The following is a 23,465-nucleotide window of genomic DNA, read 5'->3' on the forward strand; positions in this document are numbered from 1 at the left end:
GATGAAGCCCACTTGATCATGGTGGATAAGCTTTTTGATGTGCTGCTGGATTCGGTTTGCCAGTATTTTATTGAGGATTTTTGCATCAATGTTCATCAAGGATATTGGTCTGAAATTCTCTTTTTTGGTTGTGTCTCTGCAAGGCTTTGGTATCAGGATGATGCTGGCCTCATAAAATGTGTTAGAGAGGATTCTCTCTTTTTCTATCGATTGGAATAGTTTCAGAAGCAATGGTACCAGTTCCTCCTTGTACCTCTGGTAGAATTCGGCTGGGAATCCATCAGGTCCTGGACTCTTTTTTGTTGGCAAGCTATTGATTATTGCCATAATTTCAGAGCCTGTTATTGGTCTATTCAGAGATTCAGCTTCTTCTTGTTTTAGTCTTGGGAGGATGTATTTGTTGAGGAATTTATCCATTTCTTCTAGATTTTCTAGTTTATTTGCTTAGAGTTGTTTGTAGTATTCTCTGATGGTAGATTGTATTTCTGTGGGTATCTTTTTTTGGTTTTGTTTTCTTTTTTTTTGTGTAGTTTGTAACAGTCTACTCAATTTTTTGATTTTTCAAAAACAACCAAGGGTTTTTTTGTGTCTCTATTTCCTTCAGTTCTGCTCTGATTTTAGTTATTTCTTGCCTTCTGCTTGCTTTTGAATGTGTTTGCTCTTGCTTCTCTAGTTCTTTTAATTGTGATGTTAGGGTGTCAATTCTGGATCTTTTCTGCTTTCTCTTGTGGGCATTTAGTGCTATAAATTTCCCTCTACACACTGCTTTGAATATGTCCCAGAGATTCTGGTATGTTGTGTTTTTGAACTCGTTGTTTGCAAAGAACATCTTTATTTCTGCCTTCCTTTTGTTATGTACCCAGTAGTCATTGAGGAGCAGGTTGTTCAGTTTCCATGTAGTTGAGCGGTTTTGAGTGAGTTTCTTAATCCTGAGTTCTAGTTTGATTGTTTGTTATAATTTTGTTCTTTTTACATTGCTGAGGAACTTGACTTCAAGTATGTAGTCAATTTTGGAAAGGTGGGGGTGTGGTAAAAGAATGTATTAGCTTTCTGTCTCTTTGATCTGTCTAATGTTGACAGTGGGGTGTTAAAATCTCCCATTATTATTGTGTGGGAGTTTAAGTCGCTTTGTAGGTCATGCAGGACTTGCTTTATGAAACTGGATGCTCCTGTGTTGGGTGTATATATATTTAGGATAGTTAGCTCTTCTTGTTGAATTGATCCCTTTACCATTATGTAATGGCCTTCTTTGTCTCTTTTGATCTTTGTCGGTTTAAAGTCTATTTTATCAGAGACTAGGATTGTAACCCCTGACTTCTTTTGTTTTCCATTTGCTTGGTAGATCTTCCTCCATCCCTTTATTTTGAACCTGTGTGTCTCTGCACGTGAGATGGGTTTCCTGAATACAGCACACTGATGGGTCTTGACTCCTTATCCAAATTGCCAGTCTGTGTCTTTTAATTGGAGCATTTAGCCCATTTACATTTAAAGTTAATATTGTTATGTATGAATGTGATCCTGTCATTATGATGTTAGTTGGTTATTTTGCTCGTTAGTTGATGCAGTTTCGTCCTAGCCTGGATGGTCTTTACAATTTGGCATGTTTTTGCAGTAGCTGGTACTGGTTGTTCCTTTCCATGTTTAGTGCTTCCTTCAGGAGCTCTTTTAGGGCAGGCTTGGTGGTGACAAAATCTCTCAGCATTTGCTTGTCTGTAAAGGATTTTATTTCTCCTTCACTTATGAAGCTTAGTTTGGCTGGATATGAAATTCTGGGTTGAAACTTCTTTTCTTTAAGAATGTTGAATATTGGCCCCCACTCTCTTCTGGCTTGTAGAGTTTCTGCCGAGAGATCAGCTGTTAGTCTGATGGGCTTCCCTTTGTGGGTAAGCCGACCTTTCTCTCTAGCCGCCCTTAACATTTTTTCCTTCATTTCAACTTTGGCGAATCTGACAATTATGTGTCTTGGAGTTGCTCTTCTCGAGGAGTATCTTTGTGGCGTTCTCTGTATTTCCTGAATTTGAATGTTGGCCTGCCTTGCTAGATTGGGGAAGTTCTCCTGGATAATATCTTGCGGCGTGTTTTTCAACTTGGTTCCATTCTCCCCGTCACTTTCAGGTACACCAATCAGACGTAGATTTGGTCTTTTCACTTAGTCCCATATTTCTTGGAGGCTTGGTTCGTTTCTTTTTATTCTTTTTTCTCTAAACTTCCCTTCTCACTTCATTTCATTCATTTCATCTTCCATCAGCAATACCCTTTCTTCCAGTTGATCGCATCGGCTACCGAGCCTTCTGCAATCTTCACGTAGTTCTCGAAACTTGGCTTTCAGCTCCTTCAGCTCCTTTAAGCCCTTCTCTGCATTGATTATCTTAGTTATACATTCATCTATTTTTTTTTTCAAAGTTTTTAACTTCTTTGCCATTGGTTTGAATTTCCTCCCGTAGCTCGGAGTAGTTTGATCATCGGAAGCCTTCTTCTCTCAACTCGTCAAAGTCATTCTCCGTCCAGCTTTGTTCCGTTGCTGTTGAGGAACTGCATTCCTTTGGAGGAGGAGAGGTGCTCTCCTTTTTAGAGTTTCCAGTTTTTCTGCTCTGTTTTCTCCCCATGTTTGTAGGTTTTTCTACTTTTGGTCTTTGATGATGATGTACAGATGGGTTTTTGGTGTGGGTGTCCTTTCTGTTTGTTAGTTTTCCTTCTACCAGACAGGACCCTCAGGTGCAGGTCTGTTGGAGTTTACTAGAGGTCCACTCCAGACCCTGTTTTGCTGGGTGTCAGCAGTGGTGGCTGCAGAACAGCAGATATTCGTGAGACCACAAATTCAGCTGTCTGATAGTTCCCCTGGAAGTTTTGTCTCAGAGGAGTACCTGGCTGAGTGAGGTGTCAGTCTGTCCCTACTTGGGGATGCCTCCCAGTTAGGCTGCTCGGGGTTCAGGGACCCACTTTAGGAGGCAGTCTGCCCGTTCTCAGATCTCCAGCTGCATGCTGGGAGAACCACTACTCTCTTCAAAGCTGTCAGACAGGGACATTTAAGTCTGCAGAGGTTCCTGCTGTGTTTTTGTCTGTACCCTGCCCCCAGAGGTGGAGCCTGCAGAGGCAGGCATGCCTCTTTGGGCTGTGGTGGGCTCCACCCAGTTCCAGCTTCCTGGCTGCTTTGTTTACCTAAGCAAGCCTGGGCAATAGCAGGGTGCCCCTCCACCAGCCTCACTGCCACCTTGCAGTTTGATCTCAGGTTGGTGTGCTAGCAATCACTGAGACTCCGCTGGCATAGGACCCTCTGAGCCAGGTGCCAGACACAATCTCCTGGTGTGCAGTTTTCCAAGCCCGTTGGAAAAGCGCAGTATTAGGGTGGGAGTGACCCGATTTTCCAGGTGCCTTCTGTGAGCCCTTTCTTTAACTAGGAAAGGGAACTCCCTGACCCCTTGCGCTTCTTGAGTGAGGCAATGCCTCGCCCTGCTTTGGCTTGCCCACAGTGCGCTGCACCGACTGTCCTGCACCCACTGTTTGGCACTCCCTAGTGAAATGAACCCGGTACCTCAGATGGAAATGCAGAAATCACCCATCTTCTGCGTCACTCATGCTGGGAGCTGTAGACTGGAGCTGCTCTTATTCCGCCATCTTGGCTCCACCCCCTTCTCCTTCGCTATAATGATTCTTAAGAATTCCCTGAGAAAAATGCCGTTTCAATTTCAATTTATTTTTTCCACAATATTTCCTGAGCTTCCAAGATTGTTCCTTTTCCATGAACAGGACCATTCCCAAGGGCTTTGGGTAGAAGATCATTTTGTGTTCAGAACATTCCACTTTATGTCTGTATCCTCCCTCCTTCCCTCCGACTCCAAAATACACATGCCTACCACTTCGATGACTTTGATGAATACTAGAGTCAGACTGAAATACAGATGAGTTACTGCAAAGCATCTGGCCCAACACAGGTCAGATAGGTCAAGATCACCGGTACACAGTCGCAGGCTGCTGTGGCTTCAGCCTCAGCTTCCAGTTGAGCTTCAGTGCCATACAGACCATTTTTAAAGACCACATTTAATTCTGTATTCATTTGGACTCCAGCTGTTCCCATTATGTGACAACCCTATAGGGCTAAGTAATGCATCACGGGGGGTTCTGGAAAGAAAAGAGCATGAGATCTGAGACAAAGGTGGAGTTAGGACGCATTTTCCGTCTTGGCCGTAAGCCTCTGTCTGCCCGTTTTTAGATGTCCCCATTGTCACATTCTCTGTGGGGCTCCTGCAAGAATTCAGGGAAATAACACATGAAGTGCCTAGTGCTTAGAGTTCAGTAATTGTTAGTTCACTTGTTCCCCAGGCTGAACATTAATTACGATATGTGTGTGTGTTACGGGGGAAACAAAAAGTTTAAATTATTAGGTCCTTTAAATACTATTTACATCCTTTTAAAGTCAAGTGGAAATAAACCTTCACAGTGTATTTCCTATCTGCACACTTGTTCTTTGTTATGATGGAATTATCAAGACTCAACAATCAATAGTAAGTCTTCAGAAATTAAAGAAAAACACCTGGAAGCCCACAGTTATACTATGTACAGAGTTGAATACATGACATGTAAGGCAACAGCAACCACAAAACATGCTTTATCCTTTGCAAAAGACTCTTTTCATGAAGCTTGAGCTATTTATGTGAATTCAATAACAGAAAGTACATTTCGGTTTGAATTAATATGAAAATCATGGATTTGTAATATACCACTGCTTGGTAAATTAAACTGTTTATAATCATAATGTTGAGACTATTTTGAGAAGCTAACTTCCAGGACAAAGAAGAGAAATAACTGAAGTTAGATTGAGAAACAGCCAAGAATTCATTAATTAGAAATAAAAGATAATGCCACACGACCTTTATATTGTTAAAATGCTTTTATTATTTTCTACACAGACGCACACATACACACACGCACACATACACACACATATAAATTTCATGTGTATATAAATTTATATGATCTATAATACATATATATCAGATATACAATACATTATATGTTATATAATGTATATATAAATTGGAAGAACTGATTTTAAAATCTAATCTGCAAAAATCCTAAATTTTATATTTGAATATAATTGTAGAACCATTATTTTGAATTATATCCACTTTACAGGAATCTAATATACTTTGATTTGAATGACTTAGATGTACTTTTTCCAGAAAATATATAATACCTGTGTGTGTTCACGAGCATAGACATAAAAATCCTAATTAAAAAAAAAAAAATCAGTACCCAGAGTCTGAAAGAAAAAGGGGATGATGAAGATGCTGAGAAGCCATGTCTCACAAGGTCTGTAAATAGCTTTAATGTATGTAATTTAGTCTTTGTGTTTCATAGTTCGCTTGTATTCACACGTTTTATTTTAGTCTTTGAATCTTATGGTTACTGCTTTGACTGTTAGGTTCTCTGCTTAAAATTATTTCTACTACAATCCACCTTCTCAAGCTAATTTCCCCTTTTCTGTGTTGCAGCTAATAGCAGGAATATTCTTGAGTTTCTTTCATTCTAAAGCATTGCACATCCTCTGTCTGAGCTGTAACAGCATCTGCTGCCCACGGGGTCCCATGATGAGCCTGGATCTGGTCTTCCCCCAGCTTGGCACATTGTTCTGACCCCAGCACCAGTGGCCCTTCCGACGTTCTCAGCAGTCATTTCTACTGCTGTGGCCACTTGTCATTGATGATCGGTAATGCGGCACTATTTTAAATGACAGCGTCCTTGAAACCATTCATCTGCTCATATCATATGCAACTGATGTTCCTTTTACCTGCCTAACCCTACAAGGACAGAATTCCTTTAGTATATGTGAGGAGAAATGAGAGGCTTTGTCTCAGTTCTGCTCCTAAGCTCATTAATGGGACATCTGTCACCCACACTGTGGGTTCCTCAGAGACGAGCACCCCACCACCCAGTGCCCCAGCCCACCACTGCGTGGCAGCTGCAGATGGGAGGGCACAGGTGGTGGCTGCCATGCTCATTGTCTCCCTGTGCCCCGTCTGTGGCCTCCACACCATACCTCGGGTGCAAGGCTTTCCTGTGAATCAGCTTTGTAAACCTGGAAGGTTCAGGTGTAACATTGTAATTATAACACAGGAAGTAGAAACACCTCCGTGAACAAGATGTTGAATATAATTACTCTTAGATGCCATGGGGACAATTTTTTAAAATTTAACTGTTCGTGGCAGAAGTCAGTCTGGGCCTGAGGGCTGCTAAGTCCAGGATGGTGCGGTCCCCAGCATGGTACAAGCCCGGGGTGCTACTCATCCAGGATGGTGCATATCCAGGGTGGTACACCCTCAGGGTGCTACATGGATAGGGTGCTATGTGGCCAGGGTGTTACGTGCCCAGGGTTGTACAAGCCCAGGGTGGTACATGCCCAGGGTGGTACGCACGCAGGGTGGTACGTGTCCATGGTGCTATGCATCCAGGGTTGTATGCAGCCAGGATTGTAGGTGGCCAGGGTGGTACACAGCCAGGGTGGTAGGTGGCCAGGGTAGTACACGCCCAGGGTGTTACGTGTCCAGGGTGCGCTATGTCTCTTCTCATTGCACAAGAGAAGAAAATGAGGCCTGAATTTAATTATCCTTCCAGTGACCGAGCTCTGCTATGGTAGAATCAGAGATGGAATGAAGTGTCCTGATCCTCCTGACTCTCCTTCCTCCCTCTGGAGGGATTGCTGGCCCCCGAGATGTGACCCCCCAGTTAGATACAGTTAAGTGTCTTTTATGGCAAAGAATTTTAGAGCTTGGAGTGACACAAAGTAGGCTGAGATTGCCTTTAGCTTATTAAGACAAGGTTCTAATAAGTAAATAGTAAACAGAATTGCGTTGTCTTATTTTTTAATTTTCTATTAATTTTCAGAGATGATTTATCCGTTTTTTCTTTGCCATTTTTATATTTTTTAATTTGCAGTAAGGAAGTATGAGAAAATAAGTTATATGTATTTGAAACAGCAGTTATTGTGCAGATTCCTCAACTTTTAGAATGAATGAGTCCACCCCAACTCTCATCTTCTTTCTTACTGTTAAGATTAGAACATGTGAGCCAGAAAATATAATATCAAATAATATCACAGAGACAAGCAATGGGCAAGAAAAGTCAGGAACCCCAGTCTCCTAATTATTCAGCTTTTTTTAAATTAAACTATGCCAAAATTATTTCTTTCTAATGTTACAGTTGCGTTTAAAAGCATTTCAGTTATATTAACACAGTTGCGATGGTATGGTGTGGTGGAAATACTACAGGTCTACACAGATGCAGGTTTATCTCTGTTATTTTCACTGAGTTGCTTTGCCTCTCTGGGTCTCATCGTCTTTATATATGAAATTGGAATAATGATGACTCATTTGGAGACGTGTAAGTTTCGAAATATCATATCTAAAGCGTTTCAGCATTTGAAACAGAAGCTCAGCAAGATATCAATAGTATCTGTTAGTAATAAACCTAATTTTAAGGTAATTGAATCTGTAATTCAGAACACTGAAATAAATGTATAGTTTCACCCAGGAACTGCCACTCTTAGAATTAAAAAATGCATTTGGTCTTTTGAAATTCCGGTTTGGCTATTCTACATTGATTTCCACCTCAAGGCGGCCAGACAGCAGCATACATAAAGTTATTTGTCTTTTTTCATTATTTTACTGTTAACTATTTGTCTGTTTATATTTAAAATACTTTTTCTTGAAGACAACATAACACTGGGTGTATTTTTCATCCAGTATCATGATGTACACCTTGCAGCTGTGAGGTTCATGTCATTTACGCTTCCTATGTTTATTGGTGTGGCTGTGTTTAATTTTACCACCTTGCAGTTTGCTTTGTATTTGTCATTCATTTTCTTTTTTGTCCTTCTTTTTATGTTTTCCTTTTTTTGGACTGGGTACATTTTGTGATTCGTTTTATCTCCTGTGATAGCTTAATAGCTGTAACATTTGTCTTTGCTATTTTAGTGGTGACTTTAGATTTTATAGCACTCTACCATAATCTTCTGTGATGTTATACTGCTGCTTTTTTGATTGTTTTGTTTTGTTTTCTTAGGCAGAGTCTCACTGTGTCACCCAGGCTGGAAGTGCAGTGGTGCAATTTCTGCTCACTGCACCCTCTGCCTCCCAGGTTCAAGCGATTCTCCTGCCTCAGCCTCCCAAGTAGCTGGGACTGCAGGTGCCGGTCACCACACCCAGCTAATTTTTTTTTTTTTTTTTCCATATTTAGTAGAGACGGGTTTTCGCTATGTTGGCCAGACTGGTCTTTAACTCTTGAACTCGTAATCTTCCCACCTTGGCCTCCCAAAGTGCTGGGATTATAGGCATGAGCCACCATGCCCGGCCTGCTTTTTTTCTTTCTTTTTTTTTTTTTTAATATGTTGTACCACTTCATATTAGGAAGTGGTATAGCAAAGATACAACAATATATTCTCCTTTATTTTTACCCAGCCTCTGTGGTATTTCTGTCATTTCTGTCACTTCTACATGTTAGAAACCTAAAATATATATTATTTGGTTTTAAACAGCTAATTATCTTTTAAACAGATTTTTAAAATAAAATATATTTTATAATTCCCCATACGGGTATCATTCCTGGTGCTTGGCATTCCTTACTATGCTATTTCCTTCAGCTGGAGTGAGTCATTTTAATATTCCTTCTGGTGTGGGCCTGCTAGTGATGGACTTTCAGTTTTCACATGTCTCAACCTGTTTCTTTACCATGTGATTTTGCAAAATATTTTTGCCGTATAAATTTATTTAGATTGATGGTTGTTTTGCTTGTTCATTATTTCTGTACTTTCTAAAAGTTGCTGAGTCTCTCCTTGATTTCATTGTTTCTGAAGAGGCATCAACTGGCCCCTTTATCTTGGTCTCTGTAAACAGAACCTTACCCCTACCCCCACTACTACGGATGCTTTGAAGATGTTTTCTTCGTTGCTGTATTTAGGCAACTTGATTTTGACATGTGTGATATGGTGCTCTTCATGTTCTTTGCATTTTGCACTTAGTGAACTTTTTGTATTTATGAGTTCACTATTTTAGTAAATTTTGAAGTTTTTAGGTAATCGGTTTTTTGTTTTTGTTTTTTTTTTATTTTCTGTCCCTCTTTGTATTCTCTGCCTTTAGTGACTTTAATTACACACATGTCTGCTTGGAGTTATCCCAAAGTTCGTTGATTCTCTGTGCTCTTAGTTTTGCTTTGTTTTTTTTTGTTGTTTGTTTTTTTTTTTTTGGAAATCTTTCTTTTTTCTTTTATGTTTCATTTTAAATACTTGCTATCTCTACATGTTCATTAATGTTACCTTCTGCTGTATCTATTCTACCTTGTAACATCCATTGATTTTTGAATCTCAGATGATTTTGACTCTAGATGTTCAAACTGGGTTTTGTTTTTTTGTTTGTTTGTTTTTTTTTTTTAACAGTTTCCATGTCTCAAAATAAGATGTTCCATCATCACCTGATTGAAAACAGGGCATACAATTCTAATAACAGTTTTAATGTTGGTGTTCACTGATTCAAAATTCTGTTTTATTTCTGGCTAATTTTTCATTGATTGAGTTTTCTTCTTATGGATATCTTCTTACATTTTTGCATTCTTAGTACTTTTTGACTGGATGCCAGACACTGTGAATCTCACTTTGACAGGTGCTGAATATTTTTGTATTCCCATAAATATTCTTGAACATTCTTTCACTGGGGTTTGGTTGAGTATTTTTGGAACGGTTTGATCCTTACAGTACTTTTTAAGGCTGGATGTAGGTTGAGGCACAAAAGATGTTGCTTCTTTCTTAGTAGTAAGCTTGATTTGCATTTAACAATTCTTGTCATAGTTTTGTGAAAATTTATATATGGATTAATTCTTGTAGTGTTTAAAATGGCAAAGTCCCGGCTGGGCTCGGTGGCTGAAGCCTGTAATCCCAGCACTTTGGGAGGCCGAGGCGGGCAGATCACGAGGTCAGGAGATGGAGACCATCCTGGCTTACACTGTGAAACCCCATCTCTACTAAAAATACACATACAAAAAATTAGCCAGGCGTGGTGGCGGGCGCCTGTAGTCCCAGCTACTCGGGAGGCTGAGGCAGGAGAATGGCGTGAACCCGGGAGGCGGAGCTTGCAGTGAGCTGAGATTGCGCCACTGCACTCCGGCCTGGGCAACAGAGTGAGACTCTGTCTCAAAAGAAAAAAAAAGAGAAACAAAGAAAATTTAGGACGTGAGGATTAACTAGTGAAGTCAAAATGTAAGACCATAAGATTATTTCATAATTCACACTAGCAAATATGCATGATGCTTCTCAAAAGCCATTTGCATAGTCAAAATCATTTTGCAACAGCATTTTTATTTTCTCAATTGTCTAGAGCTTCTAATGTCTTTCACATGCTTTTCAAAATCTTTTGAAAATCCAGTCTATAGGTTTTATATCCATTTGCCAACTAGTCAGTGACCTTGTTTTTGACTTTGCTGCAGTTTCCCCTGTTTCTGCTATTATATGAGTTTGCCTTGAGAGCTTGAAACATGTTTTTAAAACTGCTTTATAGTTGTGCCCTCAGTTCTACCTAAGAAAACATTGAAAGTCTCCCCAATCCATATATCCCTGTTATTATAACACAGCTCCATTGTGAACCCTGTAGACCTAATCACACTTTATCATCATCTCATTTGATGTTAGCCACATTTTCATATGAAAGAGTTTTTGTCATGCTTGCAAGTACAGATTCTGAATCCATCATCATACGCAAGCTGTACCACCAATTCTTAACAGTTATGTGTCATGGAAGTTACTTGATCTCCTTGCAGCATGTTTTTGTTTGTTTGTTTGAACTGGGCATAATAATAGTACTTACTGATATACACTCTTGATATATATAAAGTACTTGGAACAGCATCTAGCACATAGTGTGTGTTGTACAAGCATTTCCGGTTATTATAATAAGGCAGAAATAGTGAAGTAGAATTAATATTGCTGAATAAAAAACTAGGATGTCCTTCTCCTTTACTTCCATTACAACCATGCTAGTGTTTTAATAATAGCCTTGACTCTGATACCCTTCAAAAATATTGTTTCTGAAATTGCGATATGTTAAAATCTCTGTATGCTTTGAAAATTGTATTATTTCCCTAATGTTTGCATGGTGGTTTAGAATTGGGAAAATAAATTTAAAAGTCCTGACATGTATAGAGCACTTAACCTGTACCGAGTGCCCTGACGTTTTATTTGTGATATCTTTTTACAATTTTCTATAATAAACCCATGAGTAAGCTTTAGTTTTCATTCCTCTTTTTAAAATGTGGAAACTAAGATCTAAGTAATTTGTCTAATGTTACAAAATCAGTTTCTGGAGCAGAAACCCAAATCCATCTGATGCCAGATCTGATGACTGTAACTCACTGTGCCGTATACTTTTCTATAAATGCTGGCCACAGTGGCTTCCCCCACATCAATTTATCTTTCTTATTTGGCGAAATCTTGCCCTTTTCCACCTTTAAGCATGTTTACAGCTCACTTCCTCATTGAGCTCTTCTCAGCCAGTTCCTATTACCTCCCATAGTAATGCTTTCTATGAGGTCCTTCTCTTTCATTGTCATTCAGCATCCTGAAGAATGAGACTTTTTGTAAGTAGAAGCCGTTCAATGACTGCCACCTCCTGGGAGGTCCTCATTGCTTTTGTCATAAATGCTTTGTTAGCACCTTCCCCTTTTACAGATTGGCCCGCGTTCAGAGAGCCAGTAAAGAGAAGAAATGTCAGGTTTCAAGACTTGAAAATCTGATTTTGTAATGTGATCCCGAAAATTATATAACTAGGTTTTTCTAATCCTTCCCAAAGCCAGGAGAGAGAGTGGGGTGAAGAGCTTTCAGCAGCAAATAGTCCAAAGCAAACACATTTAATATCCGTTTACATAGCAAGCGCATATCATGAAGGAATTTGGAGTTATATTTCCTTAAGCTACCAGGAGAATACTACAGAGGCAAAGTGTAAAGAAATGGCAGAAACTGTAAGGGACGCAGATTCCAAATGAATGTGCCTCATGAAAGTCCACTGATGGTACACATGCTGCTAAAAGTGCTGCTGTTCCTTTGATGAATTTCAAACTTCTTTTCGATACCCTTGTCCCATGTAGTAATGAATATTGATGTTGTATTTTATTGTATTATCATGCTTTCACTTTTCCTTTGGAAAGATATTTAATATGACATCCACTTCATCACTATAACAGCTGGGTTAAAGGTTTGATGTGATAGCCCAATTAAGTCACTGAATTGTGACCATATGTACTTGCCAAATTAAGTGTTACGGAGGGAATTTTCGTGTGCGTATTTAGAATGGCAGCCTATGTTTCAAGTTTCAAGCCCTGGTGTACAAACTTGGCTTCGTGAGGTCTGCTGGAAACCTGCCATGAGAGGAAAGAACTGTGCCCAGAGCTCTTTAAAGAAATCCTTTCACATTACCAAATGTCTGCGTTGGGCGCAGAATTCCCATCACCTAAATAAGTATTGCTTTCTTGAAGCATCTATGGGAAAGAGTGCAAATGGCTCAGGAAATAAATAAAGAGAATTAAAAGTAGAGTTTATGTCAACTCAATAAGTATTTACTAAATTTTTCATGTGTGTACATTACTTGTGGGAGTCACAAAGGGACATGAATAATCTTCAGGCAAACTGGTTAAAAATTTAGTTAAAATGAAATTGGCAGAAATGACATTGGGTTGAATTTACTTGCTTTTAAATTAGTTTTTCTCAAACACTGAATTATCATATTTTGGCAATTTTTTTTGTCTGTGTCTTAAATCTTTCCATAGACCTACGAACAATTCCATCAATATTTTACAATTTACAACTTTTTTTATTTTTTAATAAAATTGCTGATGGATTTACAATACTATGTCCATTTTGCATTTGTCAGTGTTTGCAACTAGAAGAAAACATTCTAATTTATTCTTAATTATTTCTATTTATTTGTTCACATTGTTCCCATTAAAATTTTTACAAAAACTTTTTAAAAGGAAAATTTGTTGAAGATAAAAATCCCCTATCTCTAAATCATAAATATATAACTTTGTGTCACCAATCATTGACTTTAAACCTTAAATGGTAGATTTAATCATTTTATCCCATTTGCTAAGTTATTTTGCTTCCACAATCCTTAAATTAATTTTAAGCTTCTGATAGTTATTTATACTTTTTGCCAAGTGTGGAAATAAAGTGACTAAAATTATACATTATTTATTGATTCATTGTTTCTAAAATAACATTTTGTCCAACTGAATTTTGGAAAACATTTTTTCCTGTTCCCACTAATCTTATGAGCTATGTGAATTTTAGTTGTTGTATATATGTATAGGAGAATATATGATCTACTTTATAATATATTAATATTTATGTACAAAGATAAAAAGATTCAATTTCAACCTGGAATGATTCAAGTCCCTCAGAACTATTAACGGCTGTTTACAATAAAATCCGATAGAGTCATAAAGAACAGATATTTGGAGACCTGTTGTCTCATTCAATCTTCACACCTGCGCCTGTAAAATAAATACTGATGGGAAAACATTTTCAGTAGATAAGCAGAGCTGATAAATGTAAAAGAAGAGACCTAAAAGCCATTCTCCTTTCCATTACAAGCCTTGTCAGCTGAAAAACAGCACCTTGCAAAGACTGTCTGATTTGTGTTTTTCAAATTCTTTTAAAATTAAGTGTCAAGATGTTAAGGTAAAGACAAAAATCTGTAGACAAGAGAAAAAAGCAAACCATCAAGGTGGTCTAAGATGCCCCAGAAATAGACATCCTCTTTATCATCTCTAATGCCACTGGGCTGTTGCGTGGAGCTAATGGCCATTGCTATCACAGCAAGTGCTCACTTCATGTGTTCGGCAGGTTCTTGGAAAATGTGGCTCTCAGCAAAACAACATATGACGAGACCAGTTTTCCCACAGGCTAATTGACATAAACAAAAGTAAAGTTCCTGTGTCATATTAGTCGTCATACAAAACATCACCAAAATTCTAAATACTAAGATCAAAACACTTCTAATATGAAACACTGACATAGATGTGAGCTATACATTCACTTAAGAAAGATGAATAAAAACAAGTAAAATAATTTATCCAATTATCCCAGTTTGGGGTTGTGGGTGGCCAGAGCTGTCTCAGCAGCTCAGGGTGCCAGGTGGTCGCCAGCCCTGGACAGGACACCCTCCCATGGCAGGGTCACACACACACAGACACACACCACACCCACACTGGGACCCAGGGCACATGCCAATGAACCTAACATGCAAACATGCACATCTTTGGGACATGGAGGAAACTGGACATACCTCATGCAGACGTGGAAAGAACAGACAGCGGCCATGGTTAGGAATCTATTTTTCTCATCCGTGTTATAATGAAATAGTGGTGCTGGCAACAGTGCTATTTGAGGAGCTGCTGTAAAATAAAAGCCTGCAACTGCACCTGGAAAAGGATCCTTTACGTCAGATACAATGAGAAATGCAATTTCATCAGAAGAACAGGCATGCTCTCCATTGATGTCTAGTTTTTTCTTTGACATCTGCTACTTCTAACGTCTGCCTTAATTTTTCCCGATTAAAAATACCTTTCCTAAGTTGATGAAATTGAACGGAATAAATATTTTTCATATTCAGTTTATGGGAGTAGCTGTTGGAAGTTTGAAGAGATAGGTGTTTACAAATTTTTCTTTTCAGAAAGCTTCTTGGGGAGACTCTTGTATTCATTAATGATATTTTTCCTTCAAAAATATGTAAGTCAGTACGTTTCTACACTGCTGGAAAATACCATTGCACAGTACAATGGTAACAGTTTTGGAGGGCTCCAGTTCTCTTTAAATTTAGTAAATATGCTGTAGATAATAAAGCGTGAGGTTTGACCATAACGACAGCATCTTGAGATATGTTATACGCAGTCATGGGTCACTTAACAACTGGGATGCATTCCGAGAAATGCATCCTTAGGCGATTTTGTCCCCGTGCAAACATCACAGAATGCACTTACACAAACCCAAGATTTGCGGCCTCCTACGCACCTAGAATGTATGGTGTAGCCTAGTGCTCCTAGAGTGCAAACCTGTACAGTATGTGGCTGTACTGAATACTGTAGCCAACTGTAACATAATGGTAGGTATATGTGTCTCTAAACATAGAAAAGGTACAATAATAAAACAGTATTAAAAATAAAAAAATGTTACACTCCTATAGGACACTTACATGAATAGAGCTTGTGGGGCTGGAAGTTGCTCTGGGTGAGTCCGTGTGTGAGTGAGGGGTGAATGTGACGGCCTAGGACAGGACTGTGTATGACTGTAGACTTCATAAACACTGTACCCTTAGAGTACACTGTATAAAAACACATTTTTTCTTTTTTAATGATAAATTTAGCTTAGTATAACCTTACTTCATGGACTTCTTTTTCCTTTTTAAGCATTTGACTCTTCTGTAATAATATTTAACTGAAAACACATTTACATTGTTATCCTGTAAGATTTTCTCTATTTAAAATTTCTTTATATATTTTTACTTTTTAAAGTGTATTCATTAAAAATTAAGACACAGACACACACACTAGCCTAGGCCTGCACAGAGTCATCTCTTCCACCTTCACGTCTTGTCCCACCAGAAGGTCTTTGGGGAAGGACCTAGGCTTTCATCTCCTAGGATAATAATGCCTCCTTCTGGAATCCTTCCTGAAGGACCTGACTAAGGTTGCTTTACAGTTAAATCATTATTTTTTTTTTAGTAGAAGAAGCACACTCTGAAATAATGATTAAAAGTATAGTCCATACAAAAACCAGTAACAATTGTTCATTATTATCATCAAGCATACGTAGTGAACCTAGTTGTATGTGCTAAACATTTGTGTGACTGGCTGCTTAGGTGGTTTGTTCACACCGGCGTCACCGCAAACACGTGCGTCATAGCTGGCACTATGACATTACGATGGCGACAACATCAGTAGGCCGTCGTCTCCTGGGACCGATATTGTATATGAGTCCTATCATTGAGCTGTCGTTAGGCAGCTCACAACTATATATTACTGTAGAATGTTCCTTTCATCTTTCTGCACGATAATCATTTGCATTATTCATACCAAAGTTAATTGAAAACAATAATTTCAGGCCCTTTTAACAGAAAAAACGTATAAAATAGTCGTGCAGACTAAGTTCCATTTCCACAGTGGTTCATTTGGATTTTCCGTGCATGACAATGACTGGTCATTGTGGTTATCTTTAGCAGATTTATTTGATAGATTTCCATTGATAACCTTGTCTTTGGGGAACGATTATCTGGACACCTTCTTTTGGAAAATGTGTGCCTTCTAAGAAGAATTAGCAGTAGCGCTTAAAAATAATAATAATGACCCTAAGAAGACATGATGATTTATTTTAAGTATTCCGGGACATTAAAGAAAAACATCAAAAAGCTTTTTGTCCACACATTTACTTTTTTTAATCACTCTGTTTCTCACTCTTCACATTTACGGTGGCTATTCAGCCTGTGTCTTTGACTGTAAGAGCTCTCGGCTCAGCTGATGGACAAGGCATTCTGAGTCATAAGTTGAAGGGCTGCCCTGATAAAATGGAAAGTTTTCCTTCCTTATAAATGTCACTTTTAATGTACTATAAACAGCACACATTTTTGCTTTAAGGATAGTGAATGTGGAATTAAATACAGGATTTTCTTATTAAAAAAGAAAAAAATGATTTTAGACAATATTGAACTATTTTCTGTTGTGTTTTTAAACAGATTTCTGTAGACTGCTCTCAGAAATTATTTCTTAAAAACTAGAACTGAATACACTTTGACTATGTAAACAGAGATTTCATAAACATGTCAATAATATTCAGTATCTAAACACTAGTGTTTATTTCCTAAGTATTTCTACATAGCTCAGTTTGTACTTAAGTAATATCATGATAAATAAAAATACTTTTAGAAATAGCTGATACGTTTCCCATATTCTAAAAATGTTCTATATGTTTCTCAGTTTAAAAACTAATAAAACAGAAAATATTGTTCTACATTATACCAATACATTAAAATACACCCCCATGCCGATGCAAAGACAATGGATGCAGACACAAAATAGTTTCTGTTCAATTGGAAATACGTTTTTATTTGAAAGTCTTTGTATTTCCCTGCTAGTAAGTTTCATAGCTTATTTGAATATTAAATAGTAGCAGCTAATTTACTGGTGACACACTAAATTTAAACCACAGATATGGAGACAGTAGCCACCAAGGATGAATTTCATCCATTCAACTGAACGATGCACCAGTTCAGTTCAAAATCATGTTCTATGAGTATGGAATGGAGTTTCAAGTCGATTGATTCAGATACAGAATCATATCAAGGAAAAAGTGAGAGGATCAAAAAGAACAGAATCAATACCCCATTATTGAAATTGTCAATGAAAAGAGTCAAACTCTGTAAAATATTTGAAGAGATTTATTCTGAGCCAAATGCGAGTGACCAGTGGCCCATGACGCAGCCCTCAGGAGGTCCTGAGAACAAGTGCTCAAGGGGTTTGAGCCACAACTTAGTTTTAGACATTGTAGGGAGACATAAGACATCAATCAATACTCATTAGATGTACATTGGTTTGGTGTGGAAAGGCAGGACAACTGGAAGTGGGAGCTTCCAGGTCATAGGTAGAATCAAAGTTTTTTTTGTTGTTGTTATTTTGTTTTTTGAGACGGAGTCTTGCTCTGTTGCCCAGGCTGGAGTGCAGTGGTGCGATCTCGGCTCACTGCAAGCTCCACCTCCTGGGTTCATGCCATTCTCCTGCCTCACCCTCCCGAGTAGCTGGGACTACAGGCTCCCGCCACCACGCCTGGCTAATTTTTTTTTTTGTATTTTTAGTAGAGATGGGGTTTCACCGTGTTAGCCAGGATGGTCTCCATCTCCTGACCTCACGATCCTCGTGCCTCAGCCTCCCAAAATGCTGGGACTACAGGTGTGAGCCACCGTGCCTGGCCAGGTTTTTTTTTTTTTTTTCATATTGGAAATTAACTGAAAGAGTTAAGTTATTGTCTAAAGACATGGAATCAATAGAAAGGAATGTCTATGTTAGAAGAAAGGGTTGTAGAGAGCAATGTTTTTGTCATGCATACAAAGCCTCCAGGTAGCAGGCTTCCGAAAACAGATTGTCATTGTTTCTTATCAGAATTGAGGAGCCTGTTCTATCAGTAATTCCAACAGGAAAGAGAGTATGATGAGGCATGTCTGGCTCCCCCATCCCACCATGGCCTGACCTAGTTTTTCAGATTAACTTTGGAATCACCCTGGCTGAGAGGGTGTGTCCATTCAGATGGTTGTTAGGCTTTGAATTTTATTCTTGGTTTACAAAATGCAAGTGAATTCAGTATTTGTGTTGTCAAAACTTAACACTGAAATTTACTTTTGAATCAGACGCTATAAATGCACAGAGCCTGGCTGCTGGCCTGGAATATAGTAGTGGAACCTTTTTTTATATGTTGATGGAACCTTTTTTTATATGTTGATGGATCAATGCATGAGATTTCTAATTTATTATTTAATTGCTTATCCATCAAATGTTGATTGGGCATTGGGTAATGTTGTGTAACAGACACCGTACCGGTCCTGGAAGCATAAAAAAAAATAGGGTATGAGTATTCACTCTTGAAGTATTTCTGATGCCACTGTTTTAGATTTCTATAGTCTACTGTGTCTGGTTGTTAACAGTGACATCTGGTTGCTCACTATAGGAGTAAGTAGAATTTCACAACTAGAAAAATATAATCCAGACGTTATCTGGAACACTGAATAAAAGCAGGACTGTATTTTTCTCTCTTAACAAAATGCATTTATTTACAGTTTACGATGTTTATAAAAGTGTTAGACTGCAGATATTCTAAAAACAGAAGATGTTTTCTCAGTTTAGTTTTTAGGAACAATTAATATTTTTCTGATACTAGAGATTTTCTCATTTTAATAATTCAAAAATAGTGTCTGTTTTGTGTTATAAGTGGCTCTGCATAGAAAATTTAACTTGTTTTTTCTCCTTTCTTTTCTCTTTCCAAAGTTTTACCTAGCCACACTTGTGGAAATCCTGGAGAAATCCTGAAAGGAGTTCTCCATGGAACGAGATTCAACATAGGAGACAAAATCCGGTACAGCTGCCTCTCTGGCTACATCTTGGAAGGCCACGCCGTCCTGACCTGCATCGTCAGCCCAGGAAATGGTGCATCGTGGGACTTCCCAGCTCCCTTTTGCAGAGGTACCGTGGCACAAGGGGGCTGATGGGCAGACTCGAGGGCAGTACAATGGCTTTGCAGGTGCTTTTATAAAAGTTTCCACTTAAATGAAAAGAGGACGTGTTTGGCTGACTCTTACTATGTCAGCTCATTCTGCTCCTGAAAGCAATATTACATGTTATTACTACGTAAGAAATAACATGTAATGTGTAACACCATTTAATATTACGTGTTATTAGTATGTAAGTAATAACATGTAATATGTAATAATATATAATATTACATGTTATAATATGAAAGAAATCATGATTGGACCACGTAAAGTCAATAGCAAGTTTATGACTTGTGATATGGTTTGGCTGTGTCCTCACCCAAACCTCATCTTGAACTGTAGTTCCCACAATTCCCACATGTTGTGGGAGGAACCTGGTGGAAGGTAATTGAATCACGGGGGCAGGTGTTTCCTGCACCATTCTCATCATTGCACATAAATCTCATGAGATCTGATGGTTTTAAAAAGAGGAGTTCCACTGCACAAGCTCTCTCTTTGCCTGCTGCCAGGCATGTAAGACGTGACTTACTCCTCCTTGCCTTCTACTATGATTCTGAGGATTCCCCACCCACTTGGGATGGTAAGTCTATTAAACTTCTTTCTTTTGTAAATTGTCCAGGCTCAGGTATGTGTTTATCAGCAGTGTGAAAATGAACTAATACAATAGATTGGTACCAGGAGTGGGGTACTCCTGAAAAGATACCAAAAGATGTGTAAGCGACTTTGGAAATGGATAACAGGCAGAGTTTAGAATAGTCTGGAGGACTCGGAAGAAGATAGGAAAATGTGGGAAATTTTGGAACTCTCTAGAGACTTGTTGAATAGCTTTGACCAAAATGTTGATAATGATATGGACAATGAAATCCTGGCTGAGCTGGTCTCAGATGGAGATGAGAAACTTGTTCATAAGTGGACCAAAGGTGACTCTTGTTACGTTTTAGCAAAGAGACTGATGGCATTTTGCCCCTGCCCTAGAGAGTTGTGGAACTTTGAACTTGAGAGAGATGATTTGGGGTATCTGGTGGAAGAAATTTCTAAGCAGCAAAGCATTCAAGAGGTGACTTGGGTGCTGTAAAGCTTTCAGTTTTATAAGGGAAGCAAAGCATAAAAGTTCATGAACTTTGCAGCCTGACAATGTGATAGAAAAGAAAATCCCGTTTTCCAAAGAGAAATTCAAGCCAACTGCAGAAATTTGTATACGTAACAAGAAGCCAATTGTTAATCCCCAAGACCATGGGGAAAATGTCTCCAGGGCATGTCAGAGGTCTTCACAGTAACCCCTCCCATCACAGGCCTGGAGGTCTAGGAGAATAAAAGTGGTTTTGAGGGCTAGGCCAAGGGTCCCCATGCTGTGTGCAGCCTCCAGACTTGGTGCCCTGCATCTCAGCTGTTCCAACTGTGGCTGAAAGGGGCAACATAAAGCTCAGGCTGTGGCTTCAGAAGGTGTAAGCCTCAAGTCTTAGCAGCTTCCACATGGTGTTGAGCCTGCGAATGTGTAGAAGTCAATAATTTGGGTTTGGGAACCTTTGCCTAGATTTCAGAGGATGTATAGAAATTCCTAGATGTCCAGATTGAAGTTTGCTGAGTGGGGGTCCTCATGGAGAACCTTTGCTAGGGCAGTACAGGAGGGAAATGTGGGGTCAGAGCTCCCCCACAGAGTCCCTACTTGGGCACTGCCTAGTTGAGCTCTGAGAAGGCCACCATCTTTCAGACGCCAGAATGGTAGTTCCACTGACAGCTTGCATCATGCACCTGGAAAAGCTGCAGACACTTAACACCAGCCCATGAAAGCCTCCAGGAGGGAAGCTGTACTCTTCAAAGCCACAGGGATAGAGCTGCCCAAGACTGTGGGAACTCACCTCATGCATCAGCATGACCTGGATGTGAGACACAAAGTCAAAGGAAATCATTTTGGAGCTTTAAGATTTGACAGCCCCACTGGATTTTGTACTTGCATAGGGCAAGTAGACCCTTTGTTTTGACCAATTTCTCCCATTTTTGAATGGCTGTATTCTCCCAATTCCTGTACCTGCATTTGTCTAGGAAGTAACTAGCTTGCATTTTATTATACAGGCTCATAGGAGGAAGAGACTTGCCTTGTCTCAGGTAAGACTTCGGAAGGTAGACTTTTGAGTTAATGCTGAAATAAGTTAAGACTTTGGTGGACTGTTGGGAAGGCATGGTTGCTTTTGAAATGTGAGGGCATGAGATTTGGGTGGGTCCAGGAGTGAAATGATATGGTTTGGCTTTGTCCCTACCAAAATCTCATCTTGAATTGCAACACCCACAATTCTCATATGTTGTGGGAGGAAGCCAGTGGGAGGTAATTAAATCCTGGAGGCAGTTCTTTCCCGTGCTGTTCTTGTGATAGTGAATAAGTCTCTCAAGATCTGATGGTTTTAGAAATGGGAGTTTCCCTGCACATGCTGACTTTGCCTGCTGCTATCCATGTAAGATGTGGCTTGGTCCTCCTTGCCTTCTACCATGACTGTGAGGCTTCCCCAGCCATATAGACCTCTATGTCCATTAAACCTCTTTCTTTTGTAAATTGCCCAGTCTTGGGTATGCATTATCACCAGCATGAAAACAGACTAATACAACTTGTTATTATATCCCTCAAATATCTAAAATTGTTTTCATCCTATTTTTCAATCTTTATGTATTTCTGCCTGTTTTCATCACATCTCGTTGTAGGATTCAGAGATATGATGCCAATGTTTATGTCCTTCTAGCCCTGTTGCCTCCTTTTTATCTTTTTTGTTAAAAATTACAAACACTCCTTGACCATTTAATGTGTATATTTTAAGAAGTCTTTCAACACTCTCAGGCTTCTCAGATAAGGTGATTGTAAGTTAGTGCCCTCTTCCAAGTGCCATTGTGACATTTCAGAGCAAGATGAGAATTCCTTTACCTGGCACACTGCTATTTTTACATTTTCCAAAAATATTATTTTACTGTTCCAGTGACTTTAGAAAAGAGCATACTTCAACTCTTATGTTTTGACTTTCCTAAGAAAAACTCATCTTTTGAGTACAAAATTAAAAGCATAGCTAACATTTATTGAGGTCTTAATGAGATGCCATAAAATGTGCTAAACACTTCACATGGATTATACCATTTAACTCTCACAACAAGCCACTAATGTAACAATTATTAACACTTATTTAAAAGGTAAAGAAATAGAGTTTTAATTTCCAAAAGGTTCCAGAGATAGTAAATGTTAAGACCCAAACACAAGTCTGGCTTTTAATATGGGCTTGTAAGCATGCCAGTTCACAGCCTCCACTGCAAGTCATCATGTGACATTATATTATTTCCTTCAATATGCTTTTATTTTATCCTTTGCTAGTTATTGCATATTTGCCTATTTTTTTCTTTTTCTGTAAATTGTTATAGTCTTATGAGATCTGCTTGATGCTTATTATATTCATAATGGCATATGACGGCGATGACTACTACTACCACCACCCCACAAGCTAGTATGTATTGTCTACTTATTGTAAGCCAGGAACTACTTTAGCAAATTTAATCTTCGTAAATAGGCATTTTATTAAAGATTCATATTATAGGTGGGGAATCTGGACTTTATGTAGGAAAAGTGACTCACTCAAGGTATTCCTGCTAATAGATGTTAGAGTTGGGATTAATGATATTCAAATTATTCCTCTGTCCTAGAGGAATTCACAAGATGACTACTCCCTATTCTAGATGCCCATTATTTTTTCTAAAATGCTCATTTTCTCTTCACGTTCCTGAAATTTATTATGTCCATTTTCATTTTTTTCTTATTATTAATTACTTTTCATCTTTATGTCGTCAAAACAGTGGTGGCCTCAAAATCTAAACCTATATCCCATCTGCTTTCCACAGATTCTTCTCAACTAATTGATCTCACTTAAGAGCAGTGCCGCTGGGCATCCTAAATATATTCTTTCTTCTTCCTTATTTCCACCATTATTTCCATTACATTCTCACTCTCAAAAAAAAAAAAAAAAAATCAAAGTGACTGTGGCTTTGTTCTCTTTATTTATTTACATTTTACTAGATCATGTAGATCTCAAGTCATGCTCTTCATTTCCTTTCAAAGTGTCTCGGCCTTAATTCCATTTCTACATTTACTGTACTATTTTAGTTATTTATTTCCCTTCAGACTGGCTTCAAGTTTGTTCAATGGGCTCC

General features: G+C 38.6%; 1 protein-coding gene across 1 annotated transcript in view; it reads left to right on the forward strand.

Moving 5' to 3' along the window:
• The window catches only part of CSMD1 (CUB and Sushi multiple domains 1), a 2,040,038-nt gene that overhangs the window by 938,693 nt on the left and 1,077,880 nt on the right, over positions 1–23,465 (forward strand). Inside the window, exon 4 of the mRNA XM_032158987.2 lies at positions 19,063–19,257. Within this exon, the coding sequence (XP_032014878.1) occupies positions 19,063–19,257 (195 nt within the window). The remainder of the gene's footprint in view (positions 1–19,062; positions 19,258–23,465) is intronic.

This window comes from Hylobates moloch, unplaced genomic scaffold (genome assembly GCF_009828535.3).
Source record: "Hylobates moloch isolate HMO894 unplaced genomic scaffold, HMol_V3 SCAFFOLD_8, whole genome shotgun sequence".
Taxonomy (NCBI): domain Eukaryota; kingdom Metazoa; phylum Chordata; class Mammalia; order Primates; family Hylobatidae; genus Hylobates; species Hylobates moloch.